Source organism: Erythrolamprus reginae, chromosome Z (assembly GCF_031021105.1).
Source record: "Erythrolamprus reginae isolate rEryReg1 chromosome Z, rEryReg1.hap1, whole genome shotgun sequence".
Classification (NCBI taxonomy): Eukaryota; Metazoa; Chordata; class Lepidosauria; order Squamata; family Dipsadidae; genus Erythrolamprus; species Erythrolamprus reginae.
The window spans coordinates 54665788-54681825 of record NC_091963.1 but is presented as its reverse complement, the minus strand read 5'-3'; the positions used below and the strand labels follow the sequence as shown (position 1 = coordinate 54681825).

At 42.6% G+C, this 16038-nt stretch overlaps 1 protein-coding gene across 1 annotated transcript in view; it reads left to right on the top strand.

Moving 5' to 3' along the window:
* OSBPL10 (oxysterol binding protein like 10) overlaps positions 1–13657 on the top strand; it is a 130302-nt gene extending 116645 nt beyond the window's left edge. The window contains 4 exon segments of the mRNA XM_070729713.1: positions 1514–1700; positions 2139–2321; positions 4499–4652; positions 13274–13657. Of these exon segments, the coding sequence (XP_070585814.1) occupies positions 1514–1700; positions 2139–2321; positions 4499–4652; positions 13274–13321 (572 nt within the window). The 3' untranslated portion in view covers positions 13322–13657.
* The last annotated feature ends 2381 nt before the right edge of the window (positions 13658–16038 follow it).

Below are 16038 nucleotides of genomic sequence, written 5' to 3'. Positions count from 1 at the left end.
GGAGTGCTGCGATCTTCTCCGCCCTGTTTTGTTCTGCTACACGGGTCGGTTGGAGCATAAACAGCTCACCCTCAGCTGCTTCTGGCCGGCTTTTCGATGTCTGTGCCTGGGACTCTCCATCCGGATTTAATCCCAACTGATGAAGTAAATTTCTTCCCTCTTCCAACGATCTCGCCTGGAAAGCCTTGGAATCTTTAAAAACAAATATTGTAGCTGGATAACGCCATGAAAATTTAATTCCATTTTCATAAAGTTGGGAGGTCACTTCTCTCATCTGGTTTCTCATCCTGAGGGTCTCAGCAGACAAATCTTTTAAAACGCGTATTGGAATGGCTTTGTAACGTAAGTTTAAAATCTGCTTCAACTCTTTGAATATTTCTGCTGCTCTCCTTTCTGAGGCAAACCTTACGATAATGTCTTTTGAATCCCCTCGATTCCGGGATCCAAAAGCCCAATGAGCTCTTTCAAATTCTTGTAGGTCGCATTTAACCTTGTTTTCATTGAGCCACTGAAGAATTTCTTGAATAAGATGTTTGCTCTCCGCAAAGTCTTTAGGAAAACCCCTCAGACGAAGATTAGACCTACATTGCCTGTCCTCCAAGTTAATGATGCGGAGTTCCTGGCGAGACTTCCCCACCTCCAGTTTCCCAATTCTTTGATCTTGTGTTTTGGTTTGTTCTTTCAAGTCTGCCATTCCAGCCCCTACGACTGATAATTCCTTCTTCATATCTTGGAGCAGCTGTCCCATGTCAGCAAATGCTTTAAGCAACGAATCCATCTTTCCTTCCAACTCCGTAGTAGATGCCATCTTTCCTTTGTTCTCGCTTCTTTACTTACACACTTTAAAAACTAATGCTTGCTTCAACTTTTAACTCCTTCCCATAAGGTTTTCAACAGCCTTGTTCAATTCGCTTCCTCTCGATCCACTTTCACCAAGCTAGAGAGGGTTGTCAGGGGTTAACTTTTACTTTTCCTTCTTCACATGAGGGAGCCTTTTCTCGGTGCGTCTATCTAGGGCGACGCATGCGCAGATCCCCCTTATTTGTGTAAATTGATTCTAATATTCAATATATCCCCTTTCAATTTCCTTTAGTAAGGATGGACAAGCTGGTGGTCTTTAAATATTTATATAAGTTATCCATCTCTATATTATGTCATGTATGATATTGCATCCTAATCATAGAGATTTATATGATTACAAAATGTTATATTCAGATCATGATAGACAAAATTCCAAGGCTAGCCGATTAGTCAGCAAATCCTTGTAACCGACATACATTGTAGTAATGTGAATGAATGGCTAGCCAAATAGCTAAAGTTGATTCAACAAAAGCTCAATTGAAAAATTTCATTATCTTTACCTGCAGTCTTCGCATTCTTTCCTCTTGAAAGAAGTTACAAGGAAGATTAATATTTCATATTTTTCAAACTGTTTCATTTAAGCATACATTTTAACGATGATCATGCTTCTTCAAATCTTTGAATGCTAATCTCTTTCTCTCCATATCCGTAGGTATTCTTTATCTCTTGGAACATGGGGAGGAATATATATTTACATTGCCTTGTGCATATGCACGTTCAATTCTTACTATTCCTTGGGTGGAGCTTGGAGGCAAAGTCAATATTCACTGTGCAAAGAGTGGTTACTCTGCTATAGTTACATTCCACACCAAGCCATTTTATGGAGGAAAACTACACAGGTATCAGAACTAAGTTTTGCTCTCTTTGGATTAATCTATGAAAATAGCAAGGAACAAAATATTGATTGGTCTACTGTTTATTACTTACAATTCTGCAATTGGTTGTAATTTTTGAAATATATAAATTTTTATATATAAATGTGCATGGATTTGAAATAAAGATGCATTTGAATGCACTGAAGTGTGAAATGTATTGTTCTATGTTCTCCATTTCATCAGATCAATATGCGATCAATATTTTGGAATGAAGAATTGTTTTTTTTAATTTAAGTTAAATCATGCTGAACTTATATCAAGAAATGTTGTCTACTTCAAAAGTGCATCTGATATATCTTTAAAAAGCAAAATCACAATAAGCTCATCTTTCTGAACGTTATGGTGAAATTTTTAGGCTATATTCAAATGTCAGTAATCTTAAACCTTTATTATTTATACTAGGGTTACAGCAGAGGTGAAGCATAATCCAACCAATACCATAGTGTTTAAAGCACAAGGAGAGTGGAATGGCATTCTGGAATTCACATATAGCAATGGTGAAACCAAAGTAATTGATACCACCAAATTACCCGTAATCCGGAAGAAGATCAGACCAATTTCAAAACAAGGCCCCTTTGAATCAAGGTAGAATTATTTTGGTGAAATCTCATCCTTTTTAATTCTATTTAAGGCAACTGCTAATCAAAGAGTGGGTTTCTTTGTAAAGAGCATTTTTCTAAAATATTTTTAAAAATATTTTTCTAAGCACACTGTTTTGCCAGATGCAATTGCAGTATGCTGAAGTTGAGAATCTTCTATCGTCTCTAGGCCAGTGAAGGCAAACCTATGGCACAGGTGCCACAGGTGGTATGCGGAGCCATATCTACTAGCACCCAAGCCATTGCCCTAGCTCAGCTCCAGCATGTATGTGTGCACCAGCCAGCTAATTTTTGGCTCACATGGAGGCAATGAGAGGATATTTTCAGCTTCCAGAGGGCTCCAGGGGGATGGGGGAGGGCATTTTTGCCCTCCCCAGGCTCAGGGAAGCCTCTGGAGCCTGGAGAGGATGCTTACCGGGTCCAACAGAAGTTGAGAAACAGGCCTCGGGGGGGGGGGGGCAGGGGAGGGCATTTTTGCCCTCCCCAGGCATTGAATTACAGTATGGGTGTGGGCATTCGCGCAGCTACGATAGTGTGTGCGCACGCACTTTCAGTACCCGAGGGAAAAAAGGTTCGCCATCACTGCTCTAGGTCAAAAGGGTATTACTTTCCTTTGAATTTTCTTATGAATAAGGAAAACTCATAAGAATTTCAAAAATACATAAGAGCATGCTAAAATAATTGTAAGTGAATTTAAAATATTTTTAATTAATTGCTATGGAATAAATTAAGCCATATAAAAGATAATAACAACAGAGTTGGAAGGGACCTTGGAAGTCTTCTAGTCCAACCCCCTGCTTAGGCAGGAAACCGTACCCAACTTCAGACAGATGGTTATCCAACATATTCTTAAAAACTTCTAGTGTTGGAGCATTCACAACTTTTGGAGGCAAGCTGTTCCGCTGATTAATTGTTCTAACTGTTAAGAAATTTCTTAGTTTTAAATTGCTTCTTTCCTTGTTCAGCTTCCACCCATTGCTTCTTGTTCTAATCTCAGGTGCTTTGGAGCTGTCCAAAGATTGTATGGAGTATCCAGAGAGCACAAATTTATGACAGTTCTAAACAAGACAATTGATAAGTTGTCTTTTCTAATGATACGTTTTCAATATCAGTATTCTTTAAAGTTTTTAATAATTTCCTGTAGTTCATTTTAATCACCAGTACACAGAATTGTTTGTAAATGCTCTGATTATAGCAAGCAAAAATAAGACTTTGTTTATTCTTACATTCATGTCTCCTATTTTGCTCTATATGGCAAATCTGAGGGTCATACCTTATTTGATCCTCAAAAAACGTTTGGAAAAAAATAGTTCTGGGAAAAGGTGTGCAAGCCTTTTGAGTCAGTGGCGGCCCCGGCCCTCTGGAATCAACTCCCCCCGGAGATTTGAACTGCCCCTACCCTCCTCGCCTTCTGCAAAATGCTAAAGACCCATCTCTGCCGCCAGGCATGGGGGGATTAATCCTCCCCCACTTTCTCTGACCTCTATATTAATCAGCTGGACCGAGTGTGTATGACTGTGTAGTTAATGTGTTTTTTATACATGTATTTTAATTTAGTATAAATTTTAACATTAGATTTGTATTGTATTGTATTACTGTCTTGTTGTGAGCTGCCTCGAGTCTTTGGAGTGGGGCAGCATACAAATCTAATTCAATTCAGTATCTACTCTAAAAATGTTGGTTCGAAGAAAAAGAAAAGAAAAAGTGCTTTAGATAATTACTGTAAATGCTTTAGGTTAGCTGCCCAGATACATGTGTAAAATAGGCATCCATATATATGTCCTAAATAAGTAAATAAAATTGTAATATAGAAATCCAAGCATATAATACTAGATCAGCTACTGCAATGTAAAATTAATATTACCAACTTATTACTAATATTTAATTTTATCAACATTAAAAAATAGTATACTTGTATAAGGTTTGCCTTTCAAATGAAGCTTCCCCCCCCCCCTTTTTTACAAAGTTGTTGGAGTGCTGTGCTTAGGTGTACTTTTCTGAAAAAGTGTTTCCATACTGGCAGCTAGGGTTTGATCCTATTCCTCAGGGCTTTAATGGACTTTGTCAATAGGTTTCCTTCCATGCAAACCAACAGGCAAGATTATAGCTCTTTTAGAACAGGTTTGCTTTCAAAAGAAGTCTTCTCATTTTTTTCTATCTAAGGCATTTATGGCAACATGTCACAGCTGCCCTAAAGGAAGGTAACATTGATGTGGCAACAGAAAATAAGTACTTCCTTGAGGAGAGGCAGCGAAAAGAAGAGAAGCAACGATCAACTACCAACATACTTTGGAAACCAAAATATTTTGTCAAAGAGGTAATGGAAAAGACAATAGACCACAGAAATGTCACCATAAATCGTTACATTTGAATATCTTTATGATTTTTGAGTTTTTCTTATACAACTGCTTAGAGCAGGGGTGTCAAACTCAGAGCCCCTGGGCCAAATCCGGTCTCTGGTCTTTTTAAATCTGGCCTACGGGACAGCCTGAAAATATAAAAGGACCACCCTGTAGTCCTCTGCTGGTCAAAATTGGCCATAGGGGAGCTGCATGCAGTCCCCACATAACCCATTTTCAGCCTCCATGGCCCAGGGAGAACTATATGTGTGTGTGTGTGTGTGTGTGTTTGTGTTTTCTGTTGGATCCCCCTGGTATATTGAAGGAACATCACAGCTCCTTTTTGCCTCTAGGCCCAATCCAGGGTCATTTCAAGGCAGTTAATTTATTAATATCAGTATTCACAGTGTGTGCGTGTGTGTATGTATGTATGTGTGTATATATATACACACAGCTAAAAACATTTGATACATATATAAACCCGAACTCAGAACAATCTATCTATCTATCTATCTATCTATCTATCTATCTATCTATCTATCTATCTATCTATTTTCGTAGATTTTCACGGGTATATGTATGTAGATTGTTCTGAGTTTGGGTTTTGAGTGTCTATGCGACGTTTCGGTGAAATCACATTCACCATCATCAGGCTGAAGTTATAAGCTTCATGCTGCTGTAAATATGGAATGTTTGCAACTGCCATTTGTTCCTTATATATAGTGTTGGGGGTGGAGATTTGGTTTGAATGTAGCAAATAGATTGGGTGACTATGTTTTAGTGATTTGATTGGTTGGTGGAATCACAATTACTTGAAGGATTGACATGGTGATGATTATGATATGTTTTTTTGTTTAAGGCTGGTTTCCAAATCTCTGGTAGGCGGGACGTGTCATCCCTTTTGTTCATGCATAGGGGGTGTTTTTCTATCTATGGCTTCCATAATAATTCTTCTGTATAAATTTTCTGTTTTGGAAAGTAATTTAGTTTTTTCAAAGTCAATTTCGTGCCCTGTTTTTTTAATGTGCCGGACAAGGGAGGAAGTTTTTTCTTCTTTTTTAACTGCATTCTTATGTTCTGCAATGCGTGCGTTTACTCTTCGATTAGTTTGTCCAATGTATGTGGCTGTACATGTTTTGCAAGGGATTTCATAGATTCCTTGGTTTTCGAGTTGGATTTTATCTTTTGGGTTTCTTAGGATGTTTGATATTTTTTGGTTAGTGACAAATGAAGTTTTGATATTATGTTTGTGTAGAATTTTACTAATTTTGTCTGTGGTGCCCTTGATGTAAGGGAGGAGGGTGGTACCATTATCCTGACCAAGGAACAAATGGCAGTTGCAAACATTCCATATTTACAGCAGCACAAAGCTGATAACTTCAGCCTGATGATGGTGAATGTGATTTCACCAAAACGTCGCATAGACACTCAAAATATTACACGGGGCAAAACCCAAACTCAGAACAATCTACATATATATATATATATATTCGTAGATTTTCACGGGTACAGGTATGACGGTCTTGGTATATTCGGGTTTCTTCCCGTATAGGATTTGGAAATTTCTGGCGACGTTTCGATGAGGTCCCACTCATCATCTTCAGGCTGGTGTTTCTGTCCTTGTTCTAAGGCGAACACTGCGAGACCTTCCTTCTATAAATACTGGTGGCTGGGTGTGGTTTGATGGCTCAGCAATTGCCTACTGTGTAGAAACTTCCTGGTGAGTCAGTGGGGTAACATCTGGGGTCGTTGATGTAGCTGAAGTATGCTGATTAGTTAATAGTTGTTGATTAGGCGTGATATCCTGAGTAGCTGAAGCTTGCAGGCTACTTGATTGTTTTGCAATATGTGTTCTGAGTCTAGTTTCTGTTTTTATGGCTGGGTTACGTTTGAGGGCTGGTTTCCAGCTGTCTGGTAGGCGGGAGGTATCATCCCGCTTGTTCATATTTTGGGGATGTTTTTCTATCTCGATGGCTTCCATTATTATTCTTTTGCTGTAGTGTTCTGTTTTGGAAATTAATTTAGTACTGTCAAAATCAATTTCATGTCCTGTAGTTTTGAAGTGTTGGAAAAGGGAGGAGGTTTTTTCTTTTTTCCTTAATGCATTCTTATGTTCTGCAACACGTGCATTCACTCTCCTGTTAGTTTGTCCAATATATGTGGTTGGACAGATTTTACACGGTATTTGATAAACTCCCTGGTTTTCTAGCTGGATATTGTGTTCGCCTTAGAACAAGGACAGAAACACCAGCCTGAAGATGATGAGTGTGACCTCATCGAAACGTCGCCAGAAATTTCCAAATCCTACACGGGAAGAAACCTGAATATACCAAGACCGTCATACCTGTACCCGTGAAAATCTACGAAAACAAATATATATATATATATATATATATATATATATATATATATATATATATGTCACATGTTTAAGCTGAATTTGAAAATTAAGGGAGACTAGGATAGATCTATTTCGGCCTTATTTTGGCCTCATCAGCTAGCCATACCCACTGGGACTTGAACCTGCAACCTTTGCCTTGTAAGGCAGAGAATTATCCTCTAGGCTACAGTATCCAATCCCTTCAGCTCTGTACCAGGGAAGGGTTACATTTTGTGTTGAATCACCCTGGTATATTGAAGGAACATCACAGCTCCTTTTTTGCCTCTCGGCCCAACCCAGGGCCATTTCCAAGGCAGTTAATTTTATATATATATATGTAGATTGTTCTGAGTTCGGGTTTTGCCCTGTGTAATATTTTGCATGTTTATGTGACGTTTCGGTGAAATCACATCCACCATCATCAGGCTGAAGTTTCCAAGCTTCGTGCTGTTGTAAAATGGAATGTTTGCAACTGTCATTTCTTCCTAGTATATAGTGTGGGGGTGGAGATTTGGTTTGAATGTAGCAATTAGATTGGGTGATTATGTTTCAGTGATCTGATTGGTTGGTGTAATCATAATTATTAGAAGGATTGACATGGTGATTTTTATGAAGTGTTTTTTGTTTAAGGTTGGTTTCCAAATTTCAAAATTCCAAATTCATAATTATTAGAAGGATTGACATGGTGATTTTTATGAAGTGTTTTTTGTTTAAGGCTGGTTTCCAAATTTCAAAATTCCAAAATCATAATTATTAGAAGGATTGACATGGTGATTTTTATGAAGGTTTTTTTTTGTTTATTTTGTTTAAGGCTGGTTTCCAAATTTCTGGTAGGCGGGACGTGTCATCTCTTTTATTTATGCAAAGGGGTCTCCTTTCAATTTCTATGGCTTCTAGAGCAATTCTTCTATATAAATTCTCTTTTGTGAAGTAATTTAGTTTTTTCAAAGTCAATACATATATATGTATGTATGTATGTATGTATATATGTATATATGTGTATATATATGTATACATATATGTATACATATACATATATATATATATATATATATATATGACGGTCTTGGTATACAGTATTCGGGTTTCTTCCCGTGTAGGATTCAGAAATTTCTGGCGACGTTTTGACGAGGTCCTACTCGTCACCTTCAGGCCAGTGCTTCCTATGGGAAAAATTGCTTCTTCTTACAAACTTTTCTTCTTAAGAACCTGGTCATGGAACGAATTAAGTTTGCACATAGATGTACCACTGTGTGTGTGTGTGTATGTGTGTGTATGTGTGTGTGTGTGTGTATGTATGTATATATGTATATATAAACATATGAAATATAAGCATGTATAAATATATGAAATATAACTATAAAATATGAGCAGAAGTGTGTGTGTGTGTGTGTGTACACACACACACATACCCACCGTATTTTGGGGAGTATAAGGCACATCTTATTGCCCCCCCAAAAGGGGGGAAATGTCCTGCATTTACGACATTTGCACTGAATAGTGTCATTTTTGATCTTGTGAAACCCCACCACTATGACCCATTTTTGCAAAAGATGGGCCCACTTTTCACAAAAATGGAGTGCACAGAAGGCTTGGGAAGACTGTAGAGTGCTCTTGGTGGGAAGGAAGCACCCATTTTTGTGAAAAAATGGGTGAAAAACAGGACATTTTTTGCAGAAATTGGGGCGTTTTTGCCTGCCCTTGGAGCACTCTGCAGGCTTTCCAAATGGGTTTAGGACATTTTGCCTCCACCATTTGGATGAAGCTCTTTCTTCTACAGCAGCTGATAGGCCGCTGCATTATCTCCCTCACCCAAAGACTCCTAGCTCTTTGCCACAGCCCTTTCATCACAAAAGTTTGTATTCAGCCACAGCCTTTTTGCCACATGGGACAGTTTGCCACCATCCAATCAGAACGGTCCTAACAAAATGCTACTTTTGGAAGGAAAGAATGGGACAGTTTGCTCTTTCATAAACACACATACCAGTTGAATGATAGAGATGGAAGGGACCTCAGTGGCCATCTAGTCTGACCCCCAGCTCAAGCAGTAGAATGAAACAGAATGATAGAGATGGAGGAGACCTCAGAGACCATCTAGTCCAACCCTATTTGCAAGCAGGAGAATTGGTCTTCTGGTCAAATTCATGGGCTGCTAAATTGGCTGGTGGAACTCCCTGCCTCACAACAAGCTAATCCTTAAAAAGCTAATTTGAGAACCCAATCAGAGCAATCCTCTCAAAAGAGAGGTGGTAGAGAGAGCTAGATAGCATTCTCTTAGCAAAGGACAGATGTGAAGTTACTGGTTACTGTCTGGGGCCCCTTTATGACCTGTTCCTCATGGTAATCTTTGGAATTTTTACGATGCATGGAGCACTTATGACAAAATAAAGCGTGGAGAGAGGCAAAAAATCTGAGGCCCCAGAAGTGGGTGTAGGGGGCCACCCCGCCCTCCACTCATACACATTTAACAAGAGTTGGAAGGGACCTTGGAGGTCATCCAGTCCCACCCCGTCCTTCCGCCTATACACATTTGACAAATTCTGACCTGCTAAATTGGCCAGGGGAACACACTGCTACATGGTCATCTCTCAAACTCCCTTTGCATTTTTCTCTCTCTCTCTCCAGGGTTCCTTCCAACATGTGTTAATTTGTATGGGAATCTGTAGATGTCACCGACTTGAGAAGGGGGTTGGACTAGATGACCTCTGTGGTCCCTTCCATCTCTCTGATTCTGTAGAAATCTACCTGAGAAGGGGGTTGGCCTAGATGATCTCTATGATTCTAGATGACTTCATTAAGGTCCCATCCAATTCTGTAAGGGTCACCTGCTTGAGAAGGGGGTTGGACTACATGATCTCTGTGGTCCCTTCCATCTCTATGATTCTGTAGAAATCTGTTTGAGAAGGGGGTTGGACTAGATGATCTCTATGATTCTAGATGGCCTCCTTAAGGTCCCATCCAATTCTGTAAGGGTCACCTGCTTGAGAAGGGGTGGGACTAGATGTCCTCTAGTTTGTTTTGTCATAAGTGCTTGTTCCATTTGCATCTGCCTTGAGGCATTGTAAAAATTCCACAGATAATCATGACAAGCAGGTCATAAAGAGGCCCCACACAGCAACCAGCCTTCACTTCTGTCCTTTGCTAAGAGAATGCTACCTAGCTCTCTCTCCCACCCCTCTTTTGTGAGGACCAATCTGATTGGCTTCCCAAATTAGCTTTTTAAGAATTAGCTTGTTGTGAGGCAGCGAGTTCCACCAGCCAATTTAGCAGCCCAAAAATTTGACCGGGAGACCAATTCTCCTGCTTGTGAAGAGGGCTGGACTAGATGGCCTCTGAGGTACCATCCATCTCTATGATTCTGTATCAGTTTCCTGCTTGAGAAGGGTTTCTGAGTATAATTGGTATGCGTGGGTATGTGTTTGTGTGTGTGAAAGAGCTCCCAATGCCCCCCCCACACACACTTTGGGGACTCTCCACATGAACGCAGAAGAAGGCATGGGATCATCTAGATGCACAGAGTATGAACAGACCTCTCTCTCTGTGCAAACAGGAAAGGATCATTAGCCTCCCCAAGTTTTTTTTCCCACAAAGCCCCCTGCCCCCCCACTTTGGGGACTCTCCACATGAACAGAGGAGGGGTGAAAAAGGCATGGGATTGTCTAGATGCCCACAGCATGAACGGACCTCTCTCTCTCTCTCTGCAAACGGGGGGATCATTAGCCCTCCAACTCTTTTCCTCCCAAAGCCCCCTCCCCACACACTTTGGGGACTCTCCAAATGAACAGAGGAGGGGGTGAAAAAGGCACGGGATCATCTAGATACCCACAGCATGAATGGACCTCTCTCTCTCTCTGCAAACAGGGAAGGATAACTCAAGAGGAGGCGAACTGTCCCATTCTAGAATTTTGTTAGGACCGTTCTGATTGGATGGTGGCAAAGTGTCCCATGTGGCCAAAAGACTGTGGCTGAATGTGGATTTTTGTGAGGAAAGGGCTGGGGCGAAGAGCTAGGGGCCTTTGGTGAGGGAGATAATGCAGCTGCCAATCAGCTGCTGTGGAAGAAAGAACTTCATCCAACTGGCGGATGCAAAAAGTCCCATCCCCTTCCAAACCCTTTACAGAAAAATGGGTGAAAAGTAAATCTGGGGTTTTTTTTTGCAAAAATGGCATTTTCCCCTTCCAATTATCTCATCTAGCATGTCTGGAGGAGGAATTGTAGGAATTGAAGTCCACTAGTCTTAAAGCTATCAAGTTTGAAGACACCTGGGTTAGGAATGCAAGGGTCTTCAAGTTTGGCAATTTTAAGACATGTGTACTTCAACTCCCATTCCTGAGCTAGCATGTCTGGAGGAGGAATTCTGGGAGTTGAAGTCCATAAGTCTTAAAGCTGTTGAGTTTGAAGTTTGTAAAGTGTACATGGTTGTAAAGAGAGTACATGGTTGTAAAAAGTATTCTGCTACACTGATGTTTTATTAAATAGTATATTATTACACTATTTGGTTCAGAATACTTTTTTCCTTGTTTTCCTCCTCTGAAATCTAAGTACATCTTATATTCCGGTGCATCTTACACTTCAAAAAATATGATAGATATATAGATATACACATCAACAGTTACAAATGATTACATTTTAGTGCTTAGCTTTTTAGTGAAATTTTGAATGCTATATTAAGGACAGAAATGGAGGAGAAATATGGGCTGGATAGAACCACTAGTAGGTTGCCATCACAATAAAAGTTTTTTTATTATTATTTTGACCCAGGCTGAAATGTGATGCCATCACTTCTGCCAAGATAAGTGATAAAGTATCCTAATGAGTTACCACAATGAGACTAGCTTATTTTCATGCTGCTGAATATCTTTCAGTCAATTCAGCTTGTGTTTTGGTGGATGGTTAGATTTAGATGTAGAATGCACAATGGAACTGGTTGCCCTGCAACTGTTTTTCCTAGCACGCCCTTTGCAGAAACACTGGACAGACAGTTGGGGGCTGAACTGAATGTAGTGTAATGGAATTGATTCATGAATATTTAGCAGAACCATGTTCCAAGGCTATCTCTCCTATATTAACTATCCAGGCTTATTCTAAGTGTCCTTCTTTTTTTGAGTTGAATACATCTTGTGAAACATGTATTCTGGCAAAATGCTGACTTGAAGGATTACTACATTACAATATATTAATTCTCAGGATGCTACTTCTCCTATGTCTGCTGCCATTGGAAGTTCCATCCCTGCTGTTTTAAATTTTTTTTCTTAGAATGTGAGTATACTTCCACACAAAATCATAAGATGGCAACTGTCTAACAGATTTATGCCATTCATGTGAGACTTAGAAACATTGTTGGTATAATTATGTCTGAATCTGGTGATTTGTTTTGCAGCAACCATTTTTCTGCTCTTTTTTAAAAAAACCAGGTGACCACAAGGAGAAGAAATGATAGCAACTTTTGGATTTAAACCATTCAGCCAATTTTTCCAATTTGTCTCATTTCCAAGAGCCAGAAATATTGCTAAGTAGAGATGTGAAAATCTGTATCTGTGTTAACCTCTAGTCCTACATCTTAATTTGAATTAAACCCAGGACATTGTTTAAATAGGTCTATGAAAGCCAGGTTACACAAATCTTGACAACCATTAGATGACAGTAAAGAAATGAATTAATCATTCAGCTTTTATAGCTTACATCTAGTAGCTTTAGCTTACGATGAGGCAGTGGAGTAGATTTAATTCAGAGAAGCAAAAGTGAAATATGAAAAGCTAAAATATTGTTCTGCACCAAAAACACATTCCTTGTGTATCCAATCACATTTGGCCAATAAAGAATTCTAAGAAGAATTGGATTGTATTCTTGGAGTATTCTTCCAGTATAGTGGTTTATTTTTGATATTAAGATTTTTAAGAGCATGCTGTGTTATTAGGCATTATTACAATTAGGTTGAATTTATAGATTTATAATTTTCTTTTTAAATTTTCTGTTAAGATGATACTAAATAAGAATAAAGAACAAAATAAAAAAACCAAAAATCTGAATTTTTAAAAACTAAGTAGTATGTTCAATTTACATAATTGGAAAGTATTGCCAGAAGAATGTAAAAATTATTTTGGATGTTCTTGGTATTTTCTTACATGAGATCTTACCATTTTATTTATTATTATACATTTATTATTATTATTGACGTTAATATAGAGGCTTACCTGTAATTTTTGTAATTCTTTTCAGGATGATGGGTGGATGTACTTTAATCCTCTCTGGAAGAGTCATTGCTAAATTCATCTGGATTCAAATGCCCATTTTTAAAAGGCATTAAATAGATGCATTATTTAATCTTCAGATGTAACTGTGTTCTTGTTAATTAAAGCTGCATTTTGTAAATAATACATCTCAAAATAAAAAACTCAAGTTTATTGCACATGCATATATCATAAGGGGGAATGCTTCTGCATGTTGATACCATAGGTGTTTATTGTATATAATGCACATACCTCACAGACAGTAATTAAATATTTAATCTTTTGCATTCAAATCAATGTACACCATATTGCTTCAGGATCAGATTTCACATCATTACCACTTTCTAGTATTGATGAATTTTTGTATTTTTCACACTACAGTACTAGCATTTTGCACTTAAAACCACTAAATAACATACATCTATAGGAGAGCCTTCCTAAAGAAAATATTTTGACAATAAGATTTTTGTTTGCTTGCTTGGATGTAACATGTAAAAGCAGGTTTCTGCCTTTGTAATCATGCTGAAACTTTGTTTCCTGACACCATGTAGGAAAATAGAAATACAGTGAACCCTCGAGTTTCGCGTCCTCAAGTATCGCGAAAGGGCTATTTCGCGAGTTTTCAACCCGGAAGTAAACTCCACCATCTGCGCATGCGTGCCCTTCCACGCATGCGTAGATGGTGGAGTTTCCCCGCCGGGCAGAGGCTTCCCTGGGTCTTCCCCCTCTTTCTCTATGTTGCTTCTTCCTCTCTCACACTCTCTTCCTCCCTCTCTCATCTTTCTTTCCTTCTCTCTCTTTCTCTATCTCTCCCCCTCTTGCTCTCGAGCGGGCGCCTAGCAGCTGATCTGCTCGGCAGCGCAGCAGCAGCGAGGAGCCAAAGATCTTCGGCTCCTCGCTGGTGCTGCGCTGCCGAGCAGATCAGCTGCTAGGCGGACGAAGGAACCTTCCCTGGGTCTTCCCCGCCCGGATCTTCGGCTCCTCGCTGCAGCCGCGCGCCCCTCGCCTTCGCCTCACCTGGCGGGCGAAGGAGGGCGCAGCTCCGGCCGCTCGCCTCGGAGCCGGTCTGCCTCACTGGCCGCTTGCAGCTGAGCCTCGGCAGAAGGCGAGGGGCGTGCGGGGAGCTGCCTGAAAGGAGGCGGGCGACGGAGGGCGCAGCTCCGGCCGCTCGCCTTGGAGCCGGTCGGCCGTGCGCCCCTTGCCTTCGCCTCGCTGCTGCACCCTCCTTCCCCCGCCCTTTTTGACTGCCCATCTGCCCCACGGCCTCTCCCCCCCCTTCAAAACAAAAAAACCCCCCGCTGAGCCAGAGGGAACTCCTGACGTTCGGGCAGCAAAAAGAAGCGCAGGGCAGCCCCCGCTGAAAGCGCGCAGAGCCGGTGACACACAGGAGCGGGAGAACCGCACGCGCGCACACACACACCGGAGAGCCACGGGAGAGAGCCCCGTTTCCTCAGAGCGGCGTTGCGGCAATTCCCCTCAGCACGCTGCCGGATCCAGCGGGGGAGGGGGGGAAGCGAAGGCGCGGCGATGGGCAAGGGCTGCCAGTGAGCCTTCTCCGTCCCTTTCCTGCTGCACTGGTCTGGGGCCAAGTGGGCGGGGGGCGGCCGGGACCTCGCCTGTCTCCGCCACCCGCATCGCCCCTCCGGCGGGCCGGCCTCCCCCGCCCGCCTCTGCTGCAGCCGCCACCGCCTCCCCGACTGGCACAAAAGGGCCCCGCCCGCCCCGCCCCGAAGCTTACCTTGCGGCGGGATTCCCTCCCCCCGCAGCCAAAACTAAAAGCCTGTCTCTTTTTTTTCTTGCGGCGAGCCCAAGCCGTTTCTCTCTCGACCGCAGCCGAGCTTCCCTCGGCCCCCTTTGGCCCCGTCGCCTCCTCCCCGCCTGCCTTTCCTCGCCAAGCGCACGAAAAAAAAGAGAGAAGGCTTCTACCAGAAGCCGGGTGATGGCGGAGGAGCTCCGAAAGCTGGCTAGCGGCTTTTCCCCCGCAAGAGATCCTTCATGCCCCTGCCCGCCGTCCCCGGCTTCTGGTAGAAGCCTTCTCTCTTTTTTTTCGTGCGCTTGGCGAGGAAAGGCAGGCGGGGAGGAGGCGACGGGGCCAAAGGGGGCCGAGGGAAGCTCGGCTGCGGTCGAGAGAGGAACGGCTTGGGCTCGCCGCAAGAAAAAAAAGAGACAGGCTTTGAGTTTTGGCTGCGGGGGGAGGGAGTTAGGAAAGTCCTACTTCTCTCCCCGCTGCTAAAAACTCAAAGCCTGTCTCCTGCCGCCCGGTTTAGCCAGGACACGAGCGGCGAAGTGACACCCCCCACCCCAGCACTTTGAATCCCGCCGCAAGGTAAACTTTGGGGCGGGGCGGGCGGGGCCCTTTTGTGGCAGTCGGGGAGGCGGCGGTGGCTGCAGCAGAGGCGGGCGGGGGAGGCCGGCCCGTCGGAGGGGCGATGCGGGCGGCGGAGACAGGTGAGGTCCCGGCCGCCCCCCGCCCGCTTGACCCCGGGGGGCTGAAGGGAGCCGGGCGGGGGAGGGCGGGGGCTACTTGGTTCTTCCTCAGCCGGGGGTAGCCGGAGCGCCGGCCAGGCGGGGGCGGGCGAGGCGTGGCGGGGGCTGCGGGGCGCGCCGGGCTCCAAGTTGCCGCGCTGCCTTTGTAAACCTGCCCGAACGAGGGAGGCGAGGGAGCCCCTTTGTTGGCCGGCGGCCTGGCCGGCCCTTGGCGCGCGGTGCCCGCGGGGACTGCTGCGGCGGGGACTGCCCACTGCCTTCGCCCAG